Below are 21,508 nucleotides of genomic sequence, written 5' to 3' on the forward strand. Positions count from 1 at the left end.
GCGTTCTTCTTGAATATAAATCACTTTATATATTATTTTCCGTTTCAATCATCACCTCCTGGTGACTTTTTAAATAGTTTAACCCCTGTGGCCTCAAAATGTCTCTCAATCTTCTCTCCTAATACAGAGTGTAACCAAGTGTATGCCTTTTCTACTCTATTTTTATTCTGTAAAATAAGCCTTTTTTACAGGGCAAAGCATAGCATGGTTAAGATCACATACGTGATGTGGCCACGCAAACATTGGAGTTAAAAATTCAGGTTCCCGTGTGCCGACGAGGAAATCAATCAGAATAAGTCCTTCAGTGAAGCTTTGAGTACAATTTTTTTTTTTTTTTTTTTTTTTTTTTAAAGAAATACAATGCGGACATGATGCTATAACAAGTTCTAAGCAGTAACCTCGCCTTCTGAGTAGGATTTTCATATTAATGAATATTTTAGTGGCAGTACATTCTCCTTGGCTCAGCAAGGTAATTCAATTATTGCTCAGCAGCTGCAGTTAGAAGAAAAGTGTTTTATATTTAACGATTTAATAGCCTATGTGGGATTCTGTTAGCGAGGCTTAGTGGCAACATTTCTCTAAAAATACACCACGCAAAGCTTATTGGATTATATGACACTGAAAAGGGAAGAAATCAGGGAATTACTGGCAGAGCAGAAGGGGTTTCTAATAGTACCACTTGGAAGGCATTGCAAACTGGCTGCCATATGGTTCTCGACAATGACTAATCTGTAATTACAAGCAAAATGTAATACTGTATATTAGGGTTTTGGCCATTGAACAAGCAATGTAAGTCAAAGGTCATGGATTGTTCAGTATTGTGGCAGGTTATGTTGGGCAATTTTAAAGGACATGTCTACATTTGCAGTGGGTTTCTGCAGATACAAGAATACCTCTTGAATTTGATAATATACACGTTGACGCCATTGTGATATTTTCATCCATCGGTCCTGGATCACTATAAACAGCTGCCTTGATTCAACATCACAAACTGCAGTAAATACTGCGTAAACTTAGACATTATAATGATTGTGCTAAAATCACAAAGATGGGCCAATATCTAGGAACCAACTAGAGCAATGAAAAAGTAAAACTGACATTCTGAAACTCCACGTTGCTAACTCAGTGCTCCCAAATACGAATAAGTCCATAATGTACTAAAAAAACAAACTGTTCCTCTAACAACTAAGCGAATTAGTGGACAGGGACTTCTGTTTTATTTACTCTGCAAACATTACCGCGGTTTAATGACTAATCTGATTCCTAGCTGGATGATTTATATAAGACACACATAATATATAAAAATGCTTGCTTTTAATAAAAGAAATTCAGCACAATACAGTTTGTATTGTAGTACACAGGAGGCAGTCACAGTAAGTACCTTATTCAGAACACTATTAAATGTAAATAAACTCCCTTGAATTCAAGCACCAATACCTTGTTCCATGGCAACAAGACAGTTTTAGGTGTGTTGCTAATGATTACCTTGTAGAATATTTGGTTTCAAACACACTACACTCTCTGTCAGAATCAGACAGTCAATCCCAAAGTCGACCTATTCATCAAGACCTTTCCTATTTTGTATTTTGTTACCAGGGCATATGGTAATGTACTGTATATGCCATTAAAAAGAAAAGCTGCGAGAGGCACAGAGAGGAGTACAGAACAGGTAAAGGTTATTACATTGACACTGACGATGGCCTGTATCACGTTTATCTGTTTAATCACATTGAGTTTCAAAATCAACACATAACAGCAGCCGGTCACAGCGGCGAGTTAAACAGTGCTCACAGTTATGTTAATAGCATGTTAATGCTGCGTGGAAAGTGACTGTATGGCAGTTATATAATTCTGAGCAAAAATTGTAATGAAACTAAGAGGAGCATCGTGTTTTTTGTGAGGTCTGCACATACTGTGAGAGAAATTTGGAAGGGAAAATGATTTAATGATGCACTGGAGAGTTAATCACAGCTGAAGGTGGTGAAAGTAGAGCCTTGTCTAACATTACAGATAAGGTGTTGATAAAAAGTGTGACTGAGGCAAGGTACATTGAATCAATAACAGGACTCATGAACCTGATGAAAAGATTATTTAGGGTACGATTAGCACACCTTTTGCACACGTTTGTCTGTCACATCTCACGACCCTGATAACTGCCTAGATTTTATCATACACTCCTAGACTGCTTTAGTTTCCGATTATTTAATATTGGCTTTGAGCCCATTTCAATTACATCCCCTTCAGTCACTGCATGCATAATTGTACCACATTAAGTTTCCTACCCATCCATGTTATAATGCATACTGTATATGGTTTTTTTTTTCAAAGTTTTGGCTGGGTGGCTTCTCAAACTTCAATATAAATATAGGTACTGTGTGATAACTATGTGATTATGAGGACCTTATGTACCGTATGTGCATGCACTGGTTTTATCATGTAATCTTTAATGCACCTTTACTCAAACGAATGCATGGAAACCCACAAAATGCTGTGCTAATTCTAATGCTAATTCTTATCAAGAAATAGGGGGGAGTGGAAAGCACAGCTAGGCAATTCACTTGCGCCTCTGTAGGCCTGGGTTTGACTACAGCTCAGGTCACAAGGGAAATCAGTTTGTTGGTCTCAAATTAGCCATTCCCGATAGATAGTGTCGGGGAGCAGCTGTTGTTTAAATCAAGATAAGCAACAAGCGTGGGGCAGAGGGAAATGAAAGAAATGCAAGTTGGGCAAGTCCTGAATATTTTAAACAGGTAGAAACAGGAACAGTCAGATGACACCCAACTAGATTGCACTACGCATCAATAATTAAAGTCAATGGCCTAGTGATTCACAGGCCCACATTTCTAATTAAAGTACCCTGTGGTGTCTGGAGCTTTACAAGAATGTTACACATTGTTCTTAATAACCTATAGTTTAGCTTTGCACAGATGTACACTTAGAGAACACTGTTCTGTTATCCACAATGTCAGTTGTGCTGATATCGTTACAGACTAGCAGCCGATGCAATCGCTGACTGCATGTATACTGTTTGCTGTGGTTTTGTTGTTTGTTTTTTTTTCTGCGAGGCAGCGTGTCGCTTACCGTTGTATCCAATGCTGATTTATTTAACTGCCCTGGCTGGTTCACTGTAATCAAACCCTTGTAATCAAGTGTTCTTCTTTATTGCACTTTGATCTATGCAAAGCCCTTGTGGTATAACAAAGGTTCCGTTCAAACCTTTTTTTTTCTATTTAGAAATGTAACGTTTCACTCTAAAAGAAACAGAATACTATACACTGTAGGGTTATTATTGTTAAACTCTAATAATGTTAAACCATGACATTGCCAGGACCTGTCTACCCAATTGGATTCAACATCACCCTGGTGTGGGGGCACAGTCTGCTGGTGTACCCTGGTTCCCAGTAGAGCTGTAGTTTTCTTGAGCCTTGGTGCACACAGCAATTGTATACTGATGGCGATGGCTATTTTCATGATTATAATGCACCCATCTACATTGCCAGGATTGCACGCAAATGGTTTGTAGAGCATGACAGACTTCAGGCATCTCCATAGCCACCGCAATCCCCGGACCTCAATCCAGTTAAGCATGTATGGGATGAACTTGGATGACTCATTTGTCACCACTATCCTCTGCCTCTACTTCAACTGTGTGAAATATTAATGACAGAATGGTTCCTTAGCCCTCTGAACAGCTTCCAGTATATTGTGGAGGCTATGCCATGCCATGCCAAGGCTGTGACCAGGGCAAATGGTGACCCAACCGAATATTAGGTAAAGGTCCTAATAAATTGGCCAGGCAATGTGGATGGTCTTTGTCTATTCACTACTTTGCTCTTTAGTTTAGCCTTCTGCGCTCTCTGATTTATATAACTCTTAGCTCATTTCTGATTGCTATTTAGTATGGGACACAAAACATTTAAATACATTTTGTAGTAACACTTTGTGTTTTCATTAAATGGATCCTATAGTCAACAACCATATTGATCCATGTTACAAGATGCGGGTTTACAGGAAAATAGCAGACACATTAGTGGAGAGTGGGGGTACCCTGAGAGACACACTGATTCATTCCTCCCCTGGTACTATCACTCACCAGCACTCAGTGTATTCTAATCCAAGGTGAGATTTGCATGCAGTCAGGCTGTGAGGATTGATTAAAGTTGGGCAAAAAAGTTTTCACTCTGCAAACACTCCGGCTATTTCCTGTAGGAGGTGATGCAAACAATATATATATATATATATATAGAGAGAGAGAGAGAGAGAGAGAGAGAGAGAAATACTAGTTTTAAAATAGTGCCTGAGCCCTGTAACATAAGGGACACCAGTTGCAACACACCACTTAACAGCCTCCCACTGAACAGTTTGGTCTGATAGAGACCCTCCCTCCATTTCACTGACTAGAACCAGGAGAAAAAGAGCAGCTGTGACCTAAATCAGATGTGACCATCTTTAAACACCTTACACTTCAGCTTTATGATTTGGCACCTTAACCATATTGAACCATTCAAGGCTCACAAGTACAGTACTAATTTATGCCAGATGTCTCTTATCAACTGCGCCACTGTTGACGAAGGACCTGCATTACTGTTTTCCTCAAATGAAGTAAAGTAAAAATAATAGTATCTAAAAAGGATAACCACCATCTCCTTCACTGACAAAAGGGGGTTATGCAATTTTTGAGTGCAGTGTTGAAGTTTCCTGTTTACAGTACCAATATCTGGTGCAATTTCCAGCTGAGTTCAAATCTCACCAACACTACTGTGATGCATAGACTCAATACAAGTGATTTGCTAGGGGCCAAAATCCAAAACAAATACCAATAACAAACACTACACCCTCCTGGTGAGATAAGCTGTGTACTTCTGACCATTACTCAAACCTACTAAAATGTCCTTTATAAATAGTCTATGAACACTATGTAGATTTGTTTCCCACAACCTAGTACAATGCCCCCCCCCCCCCCCCCCCCCTGCTAAACACCATTTTTCTGTTAAACTTTTTTGTTCAGCATTCGTAACAGGAAAAGAAAGTAGTTTTACTGTTTCGCAGTCTCCCCAGGGTTGCCATAGTGACGACAAGGCCACCTGCTCCACATAAGAGGAAACCCCTCAGAAAAAATAACTACCATATGGTATGAGTGGTTCTTCTTCACAGAACACAATTCCAACATAATATTTTATGTGCAGAAATTACCGGAGCTTGTCAATGGCCCCCATGGGCCATACATTGGATTAGAGTCAGAATTGAAGAGGGGGTGATGACAAGAATTAGGGTTAATACAATTGTGTCTAAACCTAAGAGTCAAGATAGGGGATGGAGCTAGGGGAAGCATAAAGTCCAAGGATATCATGGGAAATAGCTTTTTACTGAGTGACGTCCTTGTGTATACAACAGCCTGACTAAAGTAAAGAGGTCTGCAGAAAAAGAGTCAAACAAGTACAGTGTGCATGGTGTTACTGGTTAAAAAAAAACAAAACAGAGACACAACATTCGTGAACTGTGAGGCAAACACAACAAGTGAAAGTACCCTATGATGAGGTGACTCACAGAAAGCAAAACATTACTGAGGGAGAAACCACTTAATGTTGGATTTGGAATCAATTGGTGATTTTCTATTAGCTACACTGGTGGCATTTGTCACGAGAGCGTCACCTCACAGCTCTGTGAGCAGACTCCAATCCTCACAAGCATGTCAGATGGTGTGTGTTTTAGTTTTGTCATGTGGACTAATGTCTGCTGGGGCTCAGTAACTAATTTCCTTTTTTTTCCTCACTGAAATGGATTGGAACCCTGGCCTCTAGTGGTTAAAGCTAGTGAAATTGCCATCTGTGCCACTTCAACCCTTCCTACCTTGGTAACTGGACTATTGTAAGATGCCCAAGTGAGAGAATTTAAAAAGCTCTGCATTCAGTCTCAATGTAAGTTATAAAAACCTTTTAATGCTACACAACTAGTGAGAAACCACTCAGCTGCAATTATCAACAGGTAACTTTGAAACTGCTTGCTAGTTTTGCACAGCATGAATTGTTTTATACCTTTCAGAAAATGTTCCCATTGCCCTTGTCCTTGCAATGTTACCCTAACCCTACTCTTTCCTTCATTGTTGTGCTATTGAATCAGAGCAAGTGTTAATTCCCACTGAAAACGTGTTTAAAGTGTGACTGTGACTGTGATAAAAGCTGTCATGATCCTGCTCTGACTAAGTACTGTATCATAAACGTTGACAGGCGAAGCTTCAGTTATGTGTCAGTGAGTTGATAGATTTTAATAACAGGGGAAGCTACATTATTTTTGCTGTTGACTTTTGTGCTGTGAGTCAATGAGAAAATAAAAGCGGGTGTGACCTAAATCAGAGGCTCTGTCCAGCTTTAGATACAAAGCAACATAATAAAAGAGGGCACGCACAAACACCTTTAAACGATTTAGCAGACTATCCTTGCTGGCATCGACTTGGGCAGAATGGAATGCCAATTGTGCACATGATTGTGTGGCTTAATCCTGCCCGCTGGACCAATACAGAGTTGAAAGTCTGTGTCATTGCCACAACACTTAAACGACGAATAACGTAGATCCCCTCAGACTTCAAACTGAGGCCACTCAAGAATGCAGACTCGCAAAGGGGACTTCTGCATTCTTCCCGGCAATGATTTAAGTCTAAAACAGAGGCATACATGAACCCACTTTCAGCTGCTATCTTTTATTGGGCTGAACTAGCTGAAGTAAGCACTACGTACTATAATAAAAGCATAATGCCTTGCAGTGAAGCATTATGGATGGTAAAATAATAAGCATTGGGAAGCTGGGTAAAACATGGTCAATGGAAACCACCATGGACTTTTACCATAAAAACGTACCTAATGTACTCTTCTTCTTCTTCTTTAGAATCGCTTTGTGTACCACTTTCTGATCCAGTCATCAAATACTTGGGACTTTAAAACTCAGACATGTCTGCTCTCCAAGCACAGCTGGCACAACAGTGTTTATATATCAGAATGAAATAGCACATAGAGCACATGGCAGAGGTATGCATTGGTTAACAGTGACATTACCAGTAGCAGCAGCAGTCCCTGCAGCACAGTAACAAGCAGACAGTGAGAGTCAGAGTAGATGCACTCCTAAATCTCCTTCTGATCACTAATGGATAAGCATAACAAGGGCTTAATTCCACTGTCTATTTACATGTCTGGAACAAGCCTTAAAGCAAACATTCAGGCTAGATGCTACCGGAGTGAGACTTATGGTCTGTGTTTATTCAGTTTAAATGGATCGCCAGCATGGCACACAGAGGCAGCCCAATTCTTTGGGTCTGTGCTGGGCTGAGTTTCAAGTTTACCCTGCACTGAAATAAATGGCATCGTCATCAGATGTTTGACTCTGTGCTGCTGTTTAATACAAATCATGGGGTCTATTTAAATTAACTCAACAGTGGCGGATTTACTGTAAATACTGCCACCCTAAACTTCGAAACCTAATTTTTCAGTGACCTGCATTTTACTGTATCTTTACTGTATCTACTGCATAAAAAAGTCCAGGGGGAAAACACAAGAGAAATTGATCTGGAATTAAAGTATTTAGACCACCTCTCTTTAGACTCCCAGGTTTATAAGATTTATACCCACAGCTTTGAAATCTATGTATTACCCCTAGAAAACAGAAATCACGTTTGGTTTGGTGGCGACTTCAAAATCTGGTTTGAAGGCAACTAGAAATTGAGTTGGAACTAGCTGGCTTATACAGTGTAAACCTAAGACCAAAAACCTAAATTACTACCAAATCTAACTAGCTGGCATAGTAACTAAAATGGCATTTGCTAATTAATTCCATGATTATTTTATATATCTTCAGATGCACGCCCTGAAGGAGACTCATTGCTCTGTGGAATATGTAAATACTTGTGAGTCTGAAAGGACATGATCAAGTCTGTTGTAACGTCTTGAATATTTTATGCCTTACCCTGTCTCTGTGGAATGTTCTATAAATGACAAACATGTTCCATGTTAAGGGTATCAAATTGGAAAATGTGTCTACCTTCTGCATTGGAAGAAAAGTCGAATTGTAATTCCTGCTTAGGTAGTTAACAGCATGTTGTAAAGAATGCCTCTGTAAGTCGGTAAATTTCTGTTCTCCAATGCATTTGTTCTTCTGTCTTTACAGAAAACAGCTCACTCGGGCAGTACAGCTGTCTTTCCTTCTGCAGATTCAATGGCTTGTAGCTTCTGTTTTATGTAACGTGCTTTCAATATGTTTGTCACAGCTTGCTTTTCTTTATGTTTGTAATCCACAGGAACATTACATGCAGTATAAAACATCCTGCCACCACTTTCATGAAATGTCCGCATTGGCTATTTTTCACTTGTCTGCTTAGAAGTAATATTTGCCACTTTGCTTGCACTCTGTCGCCATTTTTTCACCTGATTTCACCCCATTAACTTCAGCTCCACTCATTTACATGCTTGCTCGCTCAGCTACAAATGCTGTGCTCATACACAACCAAACAATTTACAGATACTCGCAGATTTGCATTTTCAGTGCAGGACACACTGCTTTTGATAGAAATAAAGGAGGTGCCTAATCAAATCAAGATTTCACAAACTGTACGATTTTCCGTTATGCAGCTGTACTTTATTACGATGCAATGGCAGCACAAGGGCAGCTACAACTGTGCCCAGTTATTTTACCCCCATTTTTCTTATTAGAATGTCAAATTGTGTTCCCTCTGCAATCCTCACAGCTTTGGAGAACTGATTGTCAGTGGGAGTCCTCCGATCCCACGGCCAAGTGCATTGTTACATCCAGCAGCTGAACAGCACATTTTGGAGAGCTATCAGCCCTTGGAGGACAGGTGTCCGTTTGAGCTCACCGGGCATCTGGCCAGTACTGTCTGCTGTAGCAGTGAGGAGAAACTGTCCATGATAATGTTTCCTCCCTAATCCACTGGAGCACCAAAACCAATGCAATGCTCCCTGTAAAATTCCCAGCGAGGGATGGCACCCTGCGCTTCCCTGACTGTACAACTCACCCTGCACTTCACGCAGTTGTGCCTTTACCAGGAAAGGTAGGTACCATTGAGGTTTGCATGCATGCTGTATTGACAGTGACATATTAGTGCAATAGAGCAAGGATAGTGCATTAGTTAATGTAATAGACATTAATCATGTATAGGTGTGAATAGGTCGATTATCACTAGTAAGGTTAGAAAAGGTGTGAAATTAAGTAAAACATGGAAATTGTATAGATAAGAGAATTAAAGTGGGAAGATAAGAATGAATTATACAATGATCGAGAGATAAGTTCAAATGCCACAAAATAAATAAACATATAATACAGGAAATGAGATCTCACATGTTATATCATAGCACGGTCTCCCAACTGGTTATAAATGAATTGGCTCCAATTATCACTCTGTCCTCTACAGCATTTCCAACAGACAGCATGCCTATTCCCATTATTTTGGTAGTCACTGAAATAGGATCCTAATAGCTACTCTACAAGACTAATTCAGTAGTTGTCTGCAACAGACGCTGTTTCCATTTTGAGCCATTCGATAGCATTGTAAGTCATTCGGTACGTCATGAAGCTGTCACACTTAAAAGCGTTTACATCCAAAACGATCTTTCAACCATTGAAAACAGAGATGGAGGAATTACTCAGTAAAGAGACAGTTAGCAAGGACAATTACAAATATCCAAACAATTTGTTTTCCTATCCCAGACCAGTCCTTTCACACCTGACTTGAACTGTACGTAACAGAGAAAAAACGCTAATTAATACGACAGAAGAAGGTCAATAAAATCCAGAAGCCTACCTGAGGTAACCTCACCCAATATCATTTTAATTAGGGTTCTCCGGGACTCTACCAATAACAGAACAAGCTATACACAGCGCAAGGGTTTATCCCAGTCTGAACACTTTAAAGATCAATCTCACTTTCACTACCACTGAGAGGCTAGCTAGCGCTCTTTATCGAACCTTCAGTGTTTTCAAATTGGTATTGATTTTAGACTGTTATCTTGGGTAACTGAACTTTGTAGTTACCGAGCATGTGCTGTTGATGTGGACCTCTGTATATATATTTAAATGTGTGTGTGTGTGTGAGAGAGAGAGAGAGAGTGTGTGGTGTTGTTTGTTCGGGTAGGAATGACTACATGCTGCAAACCCTCTGGAAATGAAAGGAAACAACGTGTATGTTTTCAATTTGGGGAAATCGTCTGTGTAAATGAATGATATCTTATTATATGACCTGTTGATCTACGCTTCCTTCACATTCCATTTCTCACCCGATCGATATCCTATTTTGTGTATTCGCTCTCATTATCTGTTGTTTTTTTGCTTAGGTCTAACTTACCAGGCTTAACTAATCTGATTCTTTTCCCACCATCTTTTCCCCACCAAGTTAAATTTCTGAAGTAGCTTTAGAAATGACCACTAGGGGGTGTGTAACTGTAATCTCTGCCCTCCTCTGCAACTGTGGCAACTGCGAGTTAATAAATGGAAAGTCTGTACAAAACCACAGCTTTAGAGGGGACAGAAATTACAGCTGCACACCCCACCTCACTTAAAAAAAATGCATTATTGTAAGCCTGGTAAATAAAAATATGTTTCTAAGATACGTCCCTATGTGATGTAACCAGGGTACTTCAAGATCCAGAATTCTCCATTTGAACATATAAAGTATCAAACTGTTTATTCTCATTTTAAGTATTGGCTCCAAACAAATAAACAAAAAAAAAAAAACACCTACTCCACATTATGTATTCTTACTCTGTGCTGCTTGGAATGCTGCTGCTAATTTTCCTATTACATACTGCAGATCATGCTTTCTGCGTGGATAATGCACTGTAATATCAGGATAATGTACAGCAAAATGGGGGCTGCTAATGGGGGGGGGTTACTGGTACTAATCTGTAAAAATATACAACCATAGAAGTTTTTCCAGAAATAACGCATATTACAGTTATATTTTTGTGTTTAACTTTACTTTTATTAATGATTTGTCATGGATTTTTTTTTTATCTGCCTGGCATCTGAACTGGGGGGGGCACTAGATCTAAACTGGGGGAGCATGGCCCCCTAAGGCCTACCTTAGGCCTTGACAACATAGACCTTAAAACAAAGACCGAGGGCTATATTTTCAAAGCATAACTCCAGTCCTTAATTAACACCTGTTAATATGACAAAGCTAGAACCAAATAACTAGGTAATATAATACACACTCTCCCAAGCAGTCTCACGTTGTTCATTTCTCATTGGTAACATTAATATGCATTTTTCTCTATTGAGTTAATTAAAGAATATATAGCCCCAAAGCTAGGGGATGCATTGAGTTTTCTTCGAGACAGCTGTCTCCCTCAATATATATCTCTTAAACCCTGTAGTTTACTTTAACAAAAGGGAGCTGGAGCATAAATGCTGTTATGCAATACCAAAGAATAACTGTCAGAGTATCAAAAACAGGGCAATTTATTTTTGATGCCTAGTAGGAACTCTAGTAATCCCTAACCAAAGAATGCAAAACAGGAGTGAAATACAACAATGTGTTGTGAATGACGAATTGTAATCTGCCTTGGAGTCTCTATCAGCAAGAGGACACTTTGTATTATAATAATCATATCAATGGCAGAAACAACGCGAGAAGTGGGAAGGATAAAAGTTACAAATATTCCACTTACGGCAGGTTCGTGTATTAAACGCCTTTTGGATCAGCTGAATAAAGTTGTTTGAAGTTGCCTATGTTTTTCAGAGTAGTAAATGAGTACAATCTTAGTTTTTGTGATTTATAATAAGTTGACTGTAGGAGTGTCATTTCTCACATTTTGAGCAACAAGAACTCAGCTGTTCTGTCTGGTCTTCATGCCCAAACAGCATGAGATGGCATCTCTTATACAATAAGACACACAAGTGTTATTGGAGACATTTAGAATTCTAGAAGGGGTCAGAGTTTTAGGCTTTGTTTTTATTTTATTGTAGTACATGTACACCCATGTGGTAAATGTAACTCAGCAAACATGCAGCAACAGCCACCCACATTAGATGTACATGCTTCCTGATCAATTCACATTAAGTAGAAATGTCAATAATGTGCTCTTCTGCCTTCTAATAGATAAAGGATTATTCAGTAAGCACTCCTATAGAATATAAAAAGGGGCTTTAAACCTGTAATAGAAATCACATGAGAACATCATACCTGCAATATTAAGCAACGGAAGAGAAACACATCTTGCTATGCTGCTTATCATTCATAATACATTAAATCTAGCCCTGACCTGCAACACTCCAGCATAAGTTCGCAGATTCAGAAGGAATGACTAAGATAATGGCTGTCTATAAATCTTACCTCTTCCCCCGTCAGGTAATATGCTGAGAGCAGCCCACCAACATAACGGATGTTCACTTCAAACAGGGACGCTTCTCCGTTCTGGAAGAAAGAAAAAAAAAAAAGGGTTAGAAAATAATTGTTTTCACTTGCTTACTCAGGTCTGCCATATCAACAGCAGCTACTGCCTTAGGAAGTGGAATGAATCTTTACTACAGTCACTTCTCAGCATAGCGTATCTCTAGGCGTGTATCGGAGACCCTGATATTGATGTGATGCAGCCATCTGAAATTGCTTTGTATCAGATGGTTTGTATCAAATGGAATTTATATATATATAGGATGCTGAGGTTAGAGCGGCCAGTAAGCGTAGTAATGGACTGGATATCAGCTTTTATCATACAGCACTATACAATATTCCTTGTATCCATTTTCTGACCTCTTATTAACTATTAAGGTTATTACCCCTGTTTACTGTCCTGATTATCTTTTGTTTCTTTACTTTTTTTTTTAAATCAGGATATGCAAAAATTTGAAACACAATGCTACATTCAAACTGCTGGTACCTTTGTAGTAGGCTATAAGGTCTGAGTGCAGCTAAACCATTGGGGTGAGTTTGATCTACCACACAGGAAGGGGATAGGTACCAGGTAGCTTTTCATATGGTCTTTGAAATATGTACATATTCCAAATTGAAGTATAAAATACAGACACAGAACCAAACAGAAGAAAGGCCTTTATAGGGAAAAGCTGTCTGGTTTAGATCCACTAGGGTACTTCATGTCATTCCTATTAGAGCGTCTTTCAGGCTTCAAAATTGGCTTAAGAGGGTAAAAACCAGCACAGCACATGTATTGATTGGGCAGATCATGCTGCTAAGTCCCAACATGACATTCTTTTTCTTTTGGCTTTCTAATCCTGTTTCAACAATTCCGCAGGTTTGATGAACAGCAGTTACTTGTTCATTTTGTTCAATCTCCCAAAAGAATGCCACAAGCCACTTTCCCTGTGCAGTTACACTCATGAGTGGAAGAATCCAAGAAGAAGTACTATGCAACTGTTTGCCTAGCCTGTGCATTTGACCACCAGCTCCCTAACTTAATAAGAGTCTTGCAACAGACGTATATGCCACTGACTGCTCCATGCAATTTGAATCGTGTTTATCATTATGACAGTATCTATTTAAACCATTCTTACTTTGTCAACAAAGTAGTGATTAACTAGCTCATGAATAATAATGGTAAATTGGTCAATTTACTACCTAAAACAAATTGAAACAGCCACAATTTGTCATAATAATTACCCCCCTATTAAGAAAGCTGTGGGTTGAGACCACTATTTTGTGTGGACTACAAACACATACTGAAATCCAAATGTTTATGGCTAAGCAGTGAATTATGCCATTACCTTTATTTTCCCATGATTGAAAAGGAACATAGTTTGATCGATGGGTTTTCTCCCTGATTTCTATGTAACGGGCAGTGCTGCGTGATGCACGGCCGTTATGGACTGTGCCCCATGTCGGTGAGATGAGATGAGGCTGAAACCTCTGTAACCACGAATGCAGAGGAGCCTTGCACTTTTGAATAACGGTTAAGATGCTTGTGTGGTTGCAGGTTTGTGTCCTGCCTCTGCCCTGATACACATAACATATGGAAAGTGCAGCCATACTCTATAGAATAAGTATGTGATTCATCTTTAACAAGCAAGAAGACATGTCATCTCTCCTGCTAGTGAAACATGAACGCATCTTTAAAAAGACTAAAATCAAAGCCACAGTGTTTTTTTTCCCATTGGTTGTCAAGTCAAACTAGGCGCTAATACGAATGAGTGTGGACAGGTGAGACTGGGCACTATACAGTATTGTACACTGAAGCGGCTTGAGCAATACTTTGCTGTTTCAGTCACCTGGTTCCTGCTCTGCTCTGTCCCGCGCAATTGTCTTTGATCTCCTAAGCATGGGAAATTGTTCCTTGGGCATGTTTTAATAAGATCCAAATTTGAAAGCCTGTCTTTAAGTTCTTACAGTGAGTATCAAGATTTTAAAAATTGATCTCTGCTTTTTTTTTTTTTCAAATTCCAGAATAGATGTTGTTGAACTGTAATGCTGCTGCTTTTAAATGACATTTTTAGTAAATTCAAAAGGTATAATTCACACACGCAGTGCAGTCTGTCTATTACCAATGGGAGTAATAGTCTTCAAGGAGTGTTAACCAATGTTTTAAAAAAAGCACTAGCTCTTTTTGTTCTGTTGAAGATCTTTTAGTTCTTTGCTTTATACTTCAGTTTGGAATATAGAGTTATTTCAAAGACAGCGCTACTCTGTAGATGAAAGCTGCTGCTGCTTGTTAACTAATAACTTTGGGTTTTGTAGTTCAGATTCACTCCAATGGTGTAGCAGCAACCGTGTTACCGTGTAACCCACCTATAGCAAATGAAAAGTGTGCATATCCTGAATGAATGTAAAAAAAAACAAGAAGAAAACAGCACAATAAAAGGGGGGCCCATAATAATATTAATAACGCTAACAAAAAAAAAATGCATTTGAAAGCATTGGTTAGCACTCCTTTAATATTGAGTGGGTGTCAAAAGAAATGTTTCTAATTGTCTCCCAATTACAAGAGACTGAGCAAAGTCTAAGGTGGTCACAGAGAGGGAGTTCTCATTAGAGTTGGAAAGGTGCATTTGAATTCAGTGAGGAACAGACAAGACCATCTTCGTGAGATAAATTACGCATTGCCGTCTTTTGCATTTACGATGATGAGATTTCGCTGTCAGTTTTCCAAAGCAGGTACCAATTAAGGCCACCTGTGCTTCATTGCCTTTGCTTATAAGTGCCACCTAGCAAGGACAGTCATTAAGACACTTTTTTTTTACAAAACTAGAACCAAACAACTAAGTAATACAATTTAAAGTCTACTAAGCACTCACAAGTTGTTTTTTTTTTCTTAATTTCCTATGTTGGTACATTAAAATGGAATTTAATTTAAGTTTGTGCTATGAAGACAGTAAGAAAAACTAGAACACCATGGTCTATCAGTGCATAGAGACAGACTAACAGAAACAAACATACTGGATGATATTGCCTTTACAACGATACTCCACTAAGCGTGCAATAATGTATTGATCTGTTTGTACCACTGAACCACCGACAAAGAAAAGGTGTGGTGCTGAAATTATGCAGAGAAGTTTTTGTGATACACTCACAAAGATACCAATAGGGAACCAAAGCAGGCACTGTGAGTTATTTGTGGTGATTTCTTGTCAAATAATTAGATGACATCGCCACAGCTTGACACAATGACACTTGCTGACAAAACAAAAAGGGTTGTAATGGGATAGTTCTCTGTTTTATAATAGCCACTGTACAGTTTGCAACTAAAAAATGAATGTAAGGTTTACAGGAAATATTACATTTCATTCTAAAACAAAGGAAATCCAGGAAATTACCTATTGCTACTTCTTTTACAAGTGATTTAATTGCTCCAGTTTAAGAAAAAAGGTTTAGAAATAAAAACATATATATTTTCTTGTTTTTAGTACAAAACTAATTTTAAAAAAAATGTTTATATAAACCTGTCACTGCTCTGCTTAAAATGTCTACCCACAATGCTCAGCATCCCCGTATCTGTGTATCTGCTAATTTAAGGGACACAAATGAAAGCTAACCAAATATCTCCTAGACTAGAACATTTTAATTAAACTTGAGAGATAATAAAACATGCTTCTCAGTACTCTGGAGCGGTCTCTGTGGGTAATGCTTATTTTAACAATTTTTCCTTTGAAAAACAACTACACTTTTTAGAAGAAGAAGCTGTTTACATTTGTGCAGCAACAGATAAAACGCAGAAGACATGGTGTTGCTATAGCAACTTCTTACGCAATTTAAGCTTGTGCGTTCTCAATTTATTCTCTGCCAGAGATCCGGTAGATCTTCGACAGCGCTTGCCAATCATCCTACTAAAAGTGCATCATATCTTTTTTTGTTGTCTCATGCACAGTAGACTACCAACCGACAGAAAAAATACATGTTATTAACTATGTATTGTGTTCTAAAACATGATAATAAGTTAACAGTTGATACTGTCCCCTAGGGGCCACCCACATTGCATGAGAAGACACTCTTATACCACATGAGAGGGTCTGTACATTTTAACTTATACCATAGCATTATTGTATTATTATCCCCTACTCTCCCAGACGAGTACAGAATCAGGGTTCTGTTTCCAGATCTAAACCACAAAAAGCATGGTTACTACCACCCGAATGTAATTATTTATTTTTTTTATTTTTTTAAGCTACAGCAGCTGCACAGTCAGTAATCACATTATTTACACTTCCTGCTATGATGTCGACTCTACCCAGGAGGTGCAGCGACTGGAGAACTTCCAAAAATCTGCTGCAGCGAATCAAGTGCCCAGGGAGATCTCTAGCAGCTTCTGCAGAACCAATCAATTGCTCCCTTGACATAGAAGCTGTTGCAAAAATCATGCACTGTGATTGGCTGAGAGGGTATGGAACTGCTACTGTGTGACTGGGTGATCTGAGCATACCCCAATAAAGATGCAGTAATAGCAGTACATAACAAATATGGTAGCAGTCTGAGTGTAGAATCTTCTAGTCATACCAGCGTAAAGAGTTCTCGTCATTTTAAACCCTTCTGTATATGCATGCAATAATTGACAATAAGCAATGCCTTGAGAACACGCTATTATTCAAAAGCAAGAAGCAAAAGAAATAGAGAACATGCATTAGTGTTGTAGTAGGGCACCAGAGAGATTAATCCGTTAATTGAAGCCATGGGGATGAATAATAGATTAGTTAATTAATTGTTGCCTCTCTAATATTCTTCAAGAACTCTGATACTTACTCTGAAGCAAGTGATTCAATAATGTGAATATTATAGGACAAGAAAACAGGACAATTCAACTTGTGTCTTGATTTTCATACCATTTCTATGGTTTTATACAATGTATATATTCACTAAAAGCATGTTGCCTTTCTACTAGAAATAGGGCCTTCTATCTGATACATATCCATGATGATGGAGCTCAACACATGGTCCAATAATATATATTCTTGATGTATTTCAGGGATATCATTTCAACATACTACAAAAGCAAGTCCAGTGCTTCCATTCTGCATTCATCTCCACGTTACCCTGTCATACCGTCAACCTACACTAACTCTTGATCCTAATCTAAGGGGCTGTATTAAATGCAGGTATAGTTCCTATTACAAATTCGTTTTTTTTTTTTTTTTAATTTAGCTGGATATGACAATTAAACATGGCCTTCTGGAATATCATTTATAATAATTTAATACTCCTCCATAAAATGTGTCTAGTGTCTTGTTAATTTGTTCGCAAATCTGTTTTCTCGTTCATAAACGAAGTGTGTATGTTAATGCCAAATTGCAGTTTGAGGGGATATGTTTTATCTTTATATCATAATTACATGACAAACAAACTGCTCGTAAATGCATAATTTGCATGAAACACAATGTTTGTGATCATTTCATATCTGCTGTAAATGAAACCTAGACAGCTAAACCACCAGTTATGCTCTTCAAAAAGAGGCTTTGCTGTCACACTTACTACACATTGTTTTAACAAACTGTAATTACCAGCGCTTCATATTATTCCAAGTTCAGAGAAACGGTTATAATCATGACAATCCGATTAACAATCTTCAACCATTCTGTACAGTGGCACAGGCTCCTCCTTTTAATGTTAATGTATGTATACAGCACGGTGCTGTTAACCAGAGGATCCCAAACTGTAATCCAAGAACCACTTCTGTGATCTGTGAGTCATTATCCCAGATAATATCGCAATCCACACACGCAAGCCATTAATCCGCACTTCACGAAACTCAGCATTATAACTCAAGCGCTGTGCCTGCCTAATGAATTGGAATTTCAGGTAACGGCTGGAAGTGAGCAGAAAACCACACAGTTCAAAGAAGAAAGTCTGACCATTCAACAAAAGAGAAAGCTCTTCAGATCTACTACACCTCCTAACAACATCCCGGTTGCTATCAGTATTTATCAATCTTCAAAGATCGCAGTATAAAATGTGTCTCATACGGTAGAAGAATTAAATCAATCTCAGCAAATATTTTAATGTTGCAGTTGCAATTCAACGTTGCCCAAAAGAAATGTTTGTTTCGTCGCCAGCGGCTAGTGCAGGGGAGTCAAGCAGTCAGGAGTTCCCTGGTTTGAATGCTGTTCACGTCAATACTAATAGCCTTGAAACGGTAAACAAGTCATATCTAAATGCACACTGACTGGATTGGAAGAAACCTGTGAAAGTCATCAAAATCCTTTTAATAATTCAATGAGAGCTTAAACAGTGTCTGCACATTACTTGCGGTGTTATATGTGTGGTATTTTGTACCAAGTACTCATGCTACAGCTACAGTAGGGCTGTCTCAAAAAAATATGTAGACACTGGCACAGCTGTAAGTTTCTTCCTGTGTCTTAGTGCTTGGGAAAATTTTTTCCTAAAACTATTGACTATTTATATAACTTTTCACCACAAATAGAAACACTAATCATTCTTATCTTTTACGGGAAGTGTTTTGTTCCCAGAGTTTCCTGTGAAAAAAAACAGCTTTCTTCTTTACAGACTGATTTTCTCACAGGTTCCTTTTGAAATGAAATTGCTGACACCGCTGGAAATTCCAGCAATGACCAGCACTGGTTTCCACTGGTCTGTCCCGGTCACAGCTCATAGTTAGTACTTGGGTGTTCAAAGTCTGTAACTATAATTTTCAAACTGTCTATTTTGTGAATACAGAACCATTGTATGTGTAATAAACTGTGATGATCTTGCTTTGTCAGAATGGCCTTGCTTTAGCTTTAGCTAAATCCCTTGGACACTAAACTATGGATAACTCACCTACTGGAGACAAGCCCAGTAATGTTTTGCCTCTTACTTATGTCTGAATTTAAATTATGAAAGCGTATCCAGTTACTTGGATTATGTCAGGGACATTTCTACTTCGGGAGAAGGCAACTTTTTTATGTTGCAATTGTATTGACTCTCTCTTATAAAAAAACAATTAAACCATTCTATATGAGAAGCAGAAACACTCTCATCTAAATGACCTTATGATGCTTGGTTTGCTCGTTTTTTCTTTGCCAATAGAACCAGGACTCTAGACTATGCAATGATGACAATAGGACCATTCTCCATGGCTTAACCATTTTCAATAAAGACAATGTTTTATTTTCTACTTAGTAATACAATAAAGAAAAACAAAAACTTGAAACACCTCTATACAAATGCATTCTCATGTAATTGCAAATTGTCCCTTTACAGTGTAATAGCCAAATACAATCTGTGAATAATCCCCTAAACTGTGGGTTACTGTACCGAAATATAAAGGAATTAAGTCTTAAAGGATCTGTCAAAGTGACATTCAAATTTCACCTTTGGGAGATTTGTTAAAAATGTTTTATTGAGGATGTGAAAAGGGGGGGGGAGCGGACACACACCAATATGAAAAGCCAATGCAAATTAAGAAGCCTCCCTATTCTCTCATCAACTTCTCCAGCACATGTAAAATATCTGCAACATTGAGCATTCAGGCTGCAACCTGGATCTGCTCTTCCGAGATATCAGGACTGAGCACATTGCTGTACCTCTCCCCAGTGTCGCTGATCACAGCATGCTTACACTGATTCAGATTCCTCACCACAGCCAGTTCATGAAAACGATTGGCCCTGGACCAGGACATGATTCTCCTGCCTGAATTCCAAGTGGTCCTCCAGGACCTCTTTTTTTCTCATTAAGAAACCTAACTGTGAGCATTAAGCATTAACAAGGAAAGCACTTTCATCTCACACAACTCTTTACTTTGCATTGCTTGAGGCTGCTATGGACCAGTCTGGACCACTCCTGCTTGTGGAACTAAAGGGCTTGGATTCGTATGAAAACGCATAGTGATGGATAACAACATGGGGGTCCAACCTTCAATTCAGATGATTACTCACGTGTGTCCGAGTGAAAGGAAACAAAGGAACCACTCCTTCATTTAGCAGAAATGTTTTTCATAAATTGCATATATTGTTTCATGATATCTTCCTTGCTTTTTAATTTTTGCTTCAGTAAGCTTTTGAACAGCATTTTACTACTGAAGAAGAAGAAGAAGAAGAAGAAGAGAAAGAGAAAAAAGGGAAAAAGAAGAAAAAGAAGAATTATCATTTATTATATATTTTTTATTTATATAATTACTTGTTTACAATCGGGTGCTACAACCAGTAACATTTTTATTTTAAAATAATTATATATGTTTCGTGCAAAAAAAAAAAAAGCCATGGAATCTATCCAGTTGACCTGTACATTGCATTTGCAGATCTAAATAGCGCCTTCATTTACATGATTTAAATAAGAACATTCACATTTTTAGATCTTGGACTACCTAATGTGAATCAAGGCAAAGTGGTCCAAAATTAGTGCTAATCCAGGTCTGCAACCAACAGTGGCGATATTTAGAGCAACAGAATTACGCTCTCACCTGAAGAGGAGACCTTTGTGGTTTTAAAAGCTAGTGTATCTGAGATACCTACTGTACTGTATTTAGATGATACTATTAAGAGGTATTATAAGAAAAAATTGCTTTGTCGTGACTCTGTATGCCTCATGGTATAAAAGCTTAACAACCCCAGGCCCTCTGAGATAAGCAAATGCCTAGTACATTGTGTTTTCATTAGCTGATTTTTCATTTTGAACTCTCATAGGTGAATAAACAGCAACATGACACATGCAAATGATAGCTTAACCTTGGCTAATTTGGAAAACTCTTCCACACAAGGGGCCCAGTTTCAACAGTTCAATAGTGCAAAGAGTGTAGCTGGCATAATGCCTTCCTTTCGCAGCAATGTATGCTGATTCCCCTGCAGTAGTATACCTCCAGTTTCTTAAAACTCAGGTCTGCTAGAGGAAAAGGTTTTCAGCAGGGATTGTTTTTATAACAATACTTATTGGCATACAAAGTGCTCTGTAGCGTTTCTATGCATGTTGTGTTCAATGAGGTTCCCATACTGAACCAGGCATACCCTTGAACACTGCTTACATAAATAAAAAAACATGAACACTTTCATTCAGATCCAACTATAAGAAATTAAATTCCATAGTTAAGAAATCAATCTTTTATACTATTTGTTTCTTGTATTCGGGGAAGACTTTTCT

The 21,508-nt window shown here is 38.4% G+C and overlaps 1 protein-coding gene across 1 annotated transcript in view; it reads right to left on the minus strand.

Moving 5' to 3' along the window:
• The window catches only part of LOC117413980 (mannosyl-oligosaccharide 1,2-alpha-mannosidase IA-like), a 113,772-nt gene that overhangs the window by 21,126 nt on the left and 71,138 nt on the right, over window positions 1-21,508 (minus strand). Inside the window, exon 4 of the mRNA XM_058999359.1 lies at window positions 12,335-12,415. Within this exon, the coding sequence (XP_058855342.1) occupies window positions 12,335-12,415 (81 nt within the window). The remainder of the gene's footprint in view (window positions 1-12,334; window positions 12,416-21,508) is intronic.

The sequence above is a fragment of the Acipenser ruthenus genome, chromosome 25, assembly GCF_902713425.1.
Source record: "Acipenser ruthenus chromosome 25, fAciRut3.2 maternal haplotype, whole genome shotgun sequence".
NCBI lineage: Eukaryota > Metazoa > Chordata > Actinopteri > Acipenseriformes > Acipenseridae > Acipenser > Acipenser ruthenus.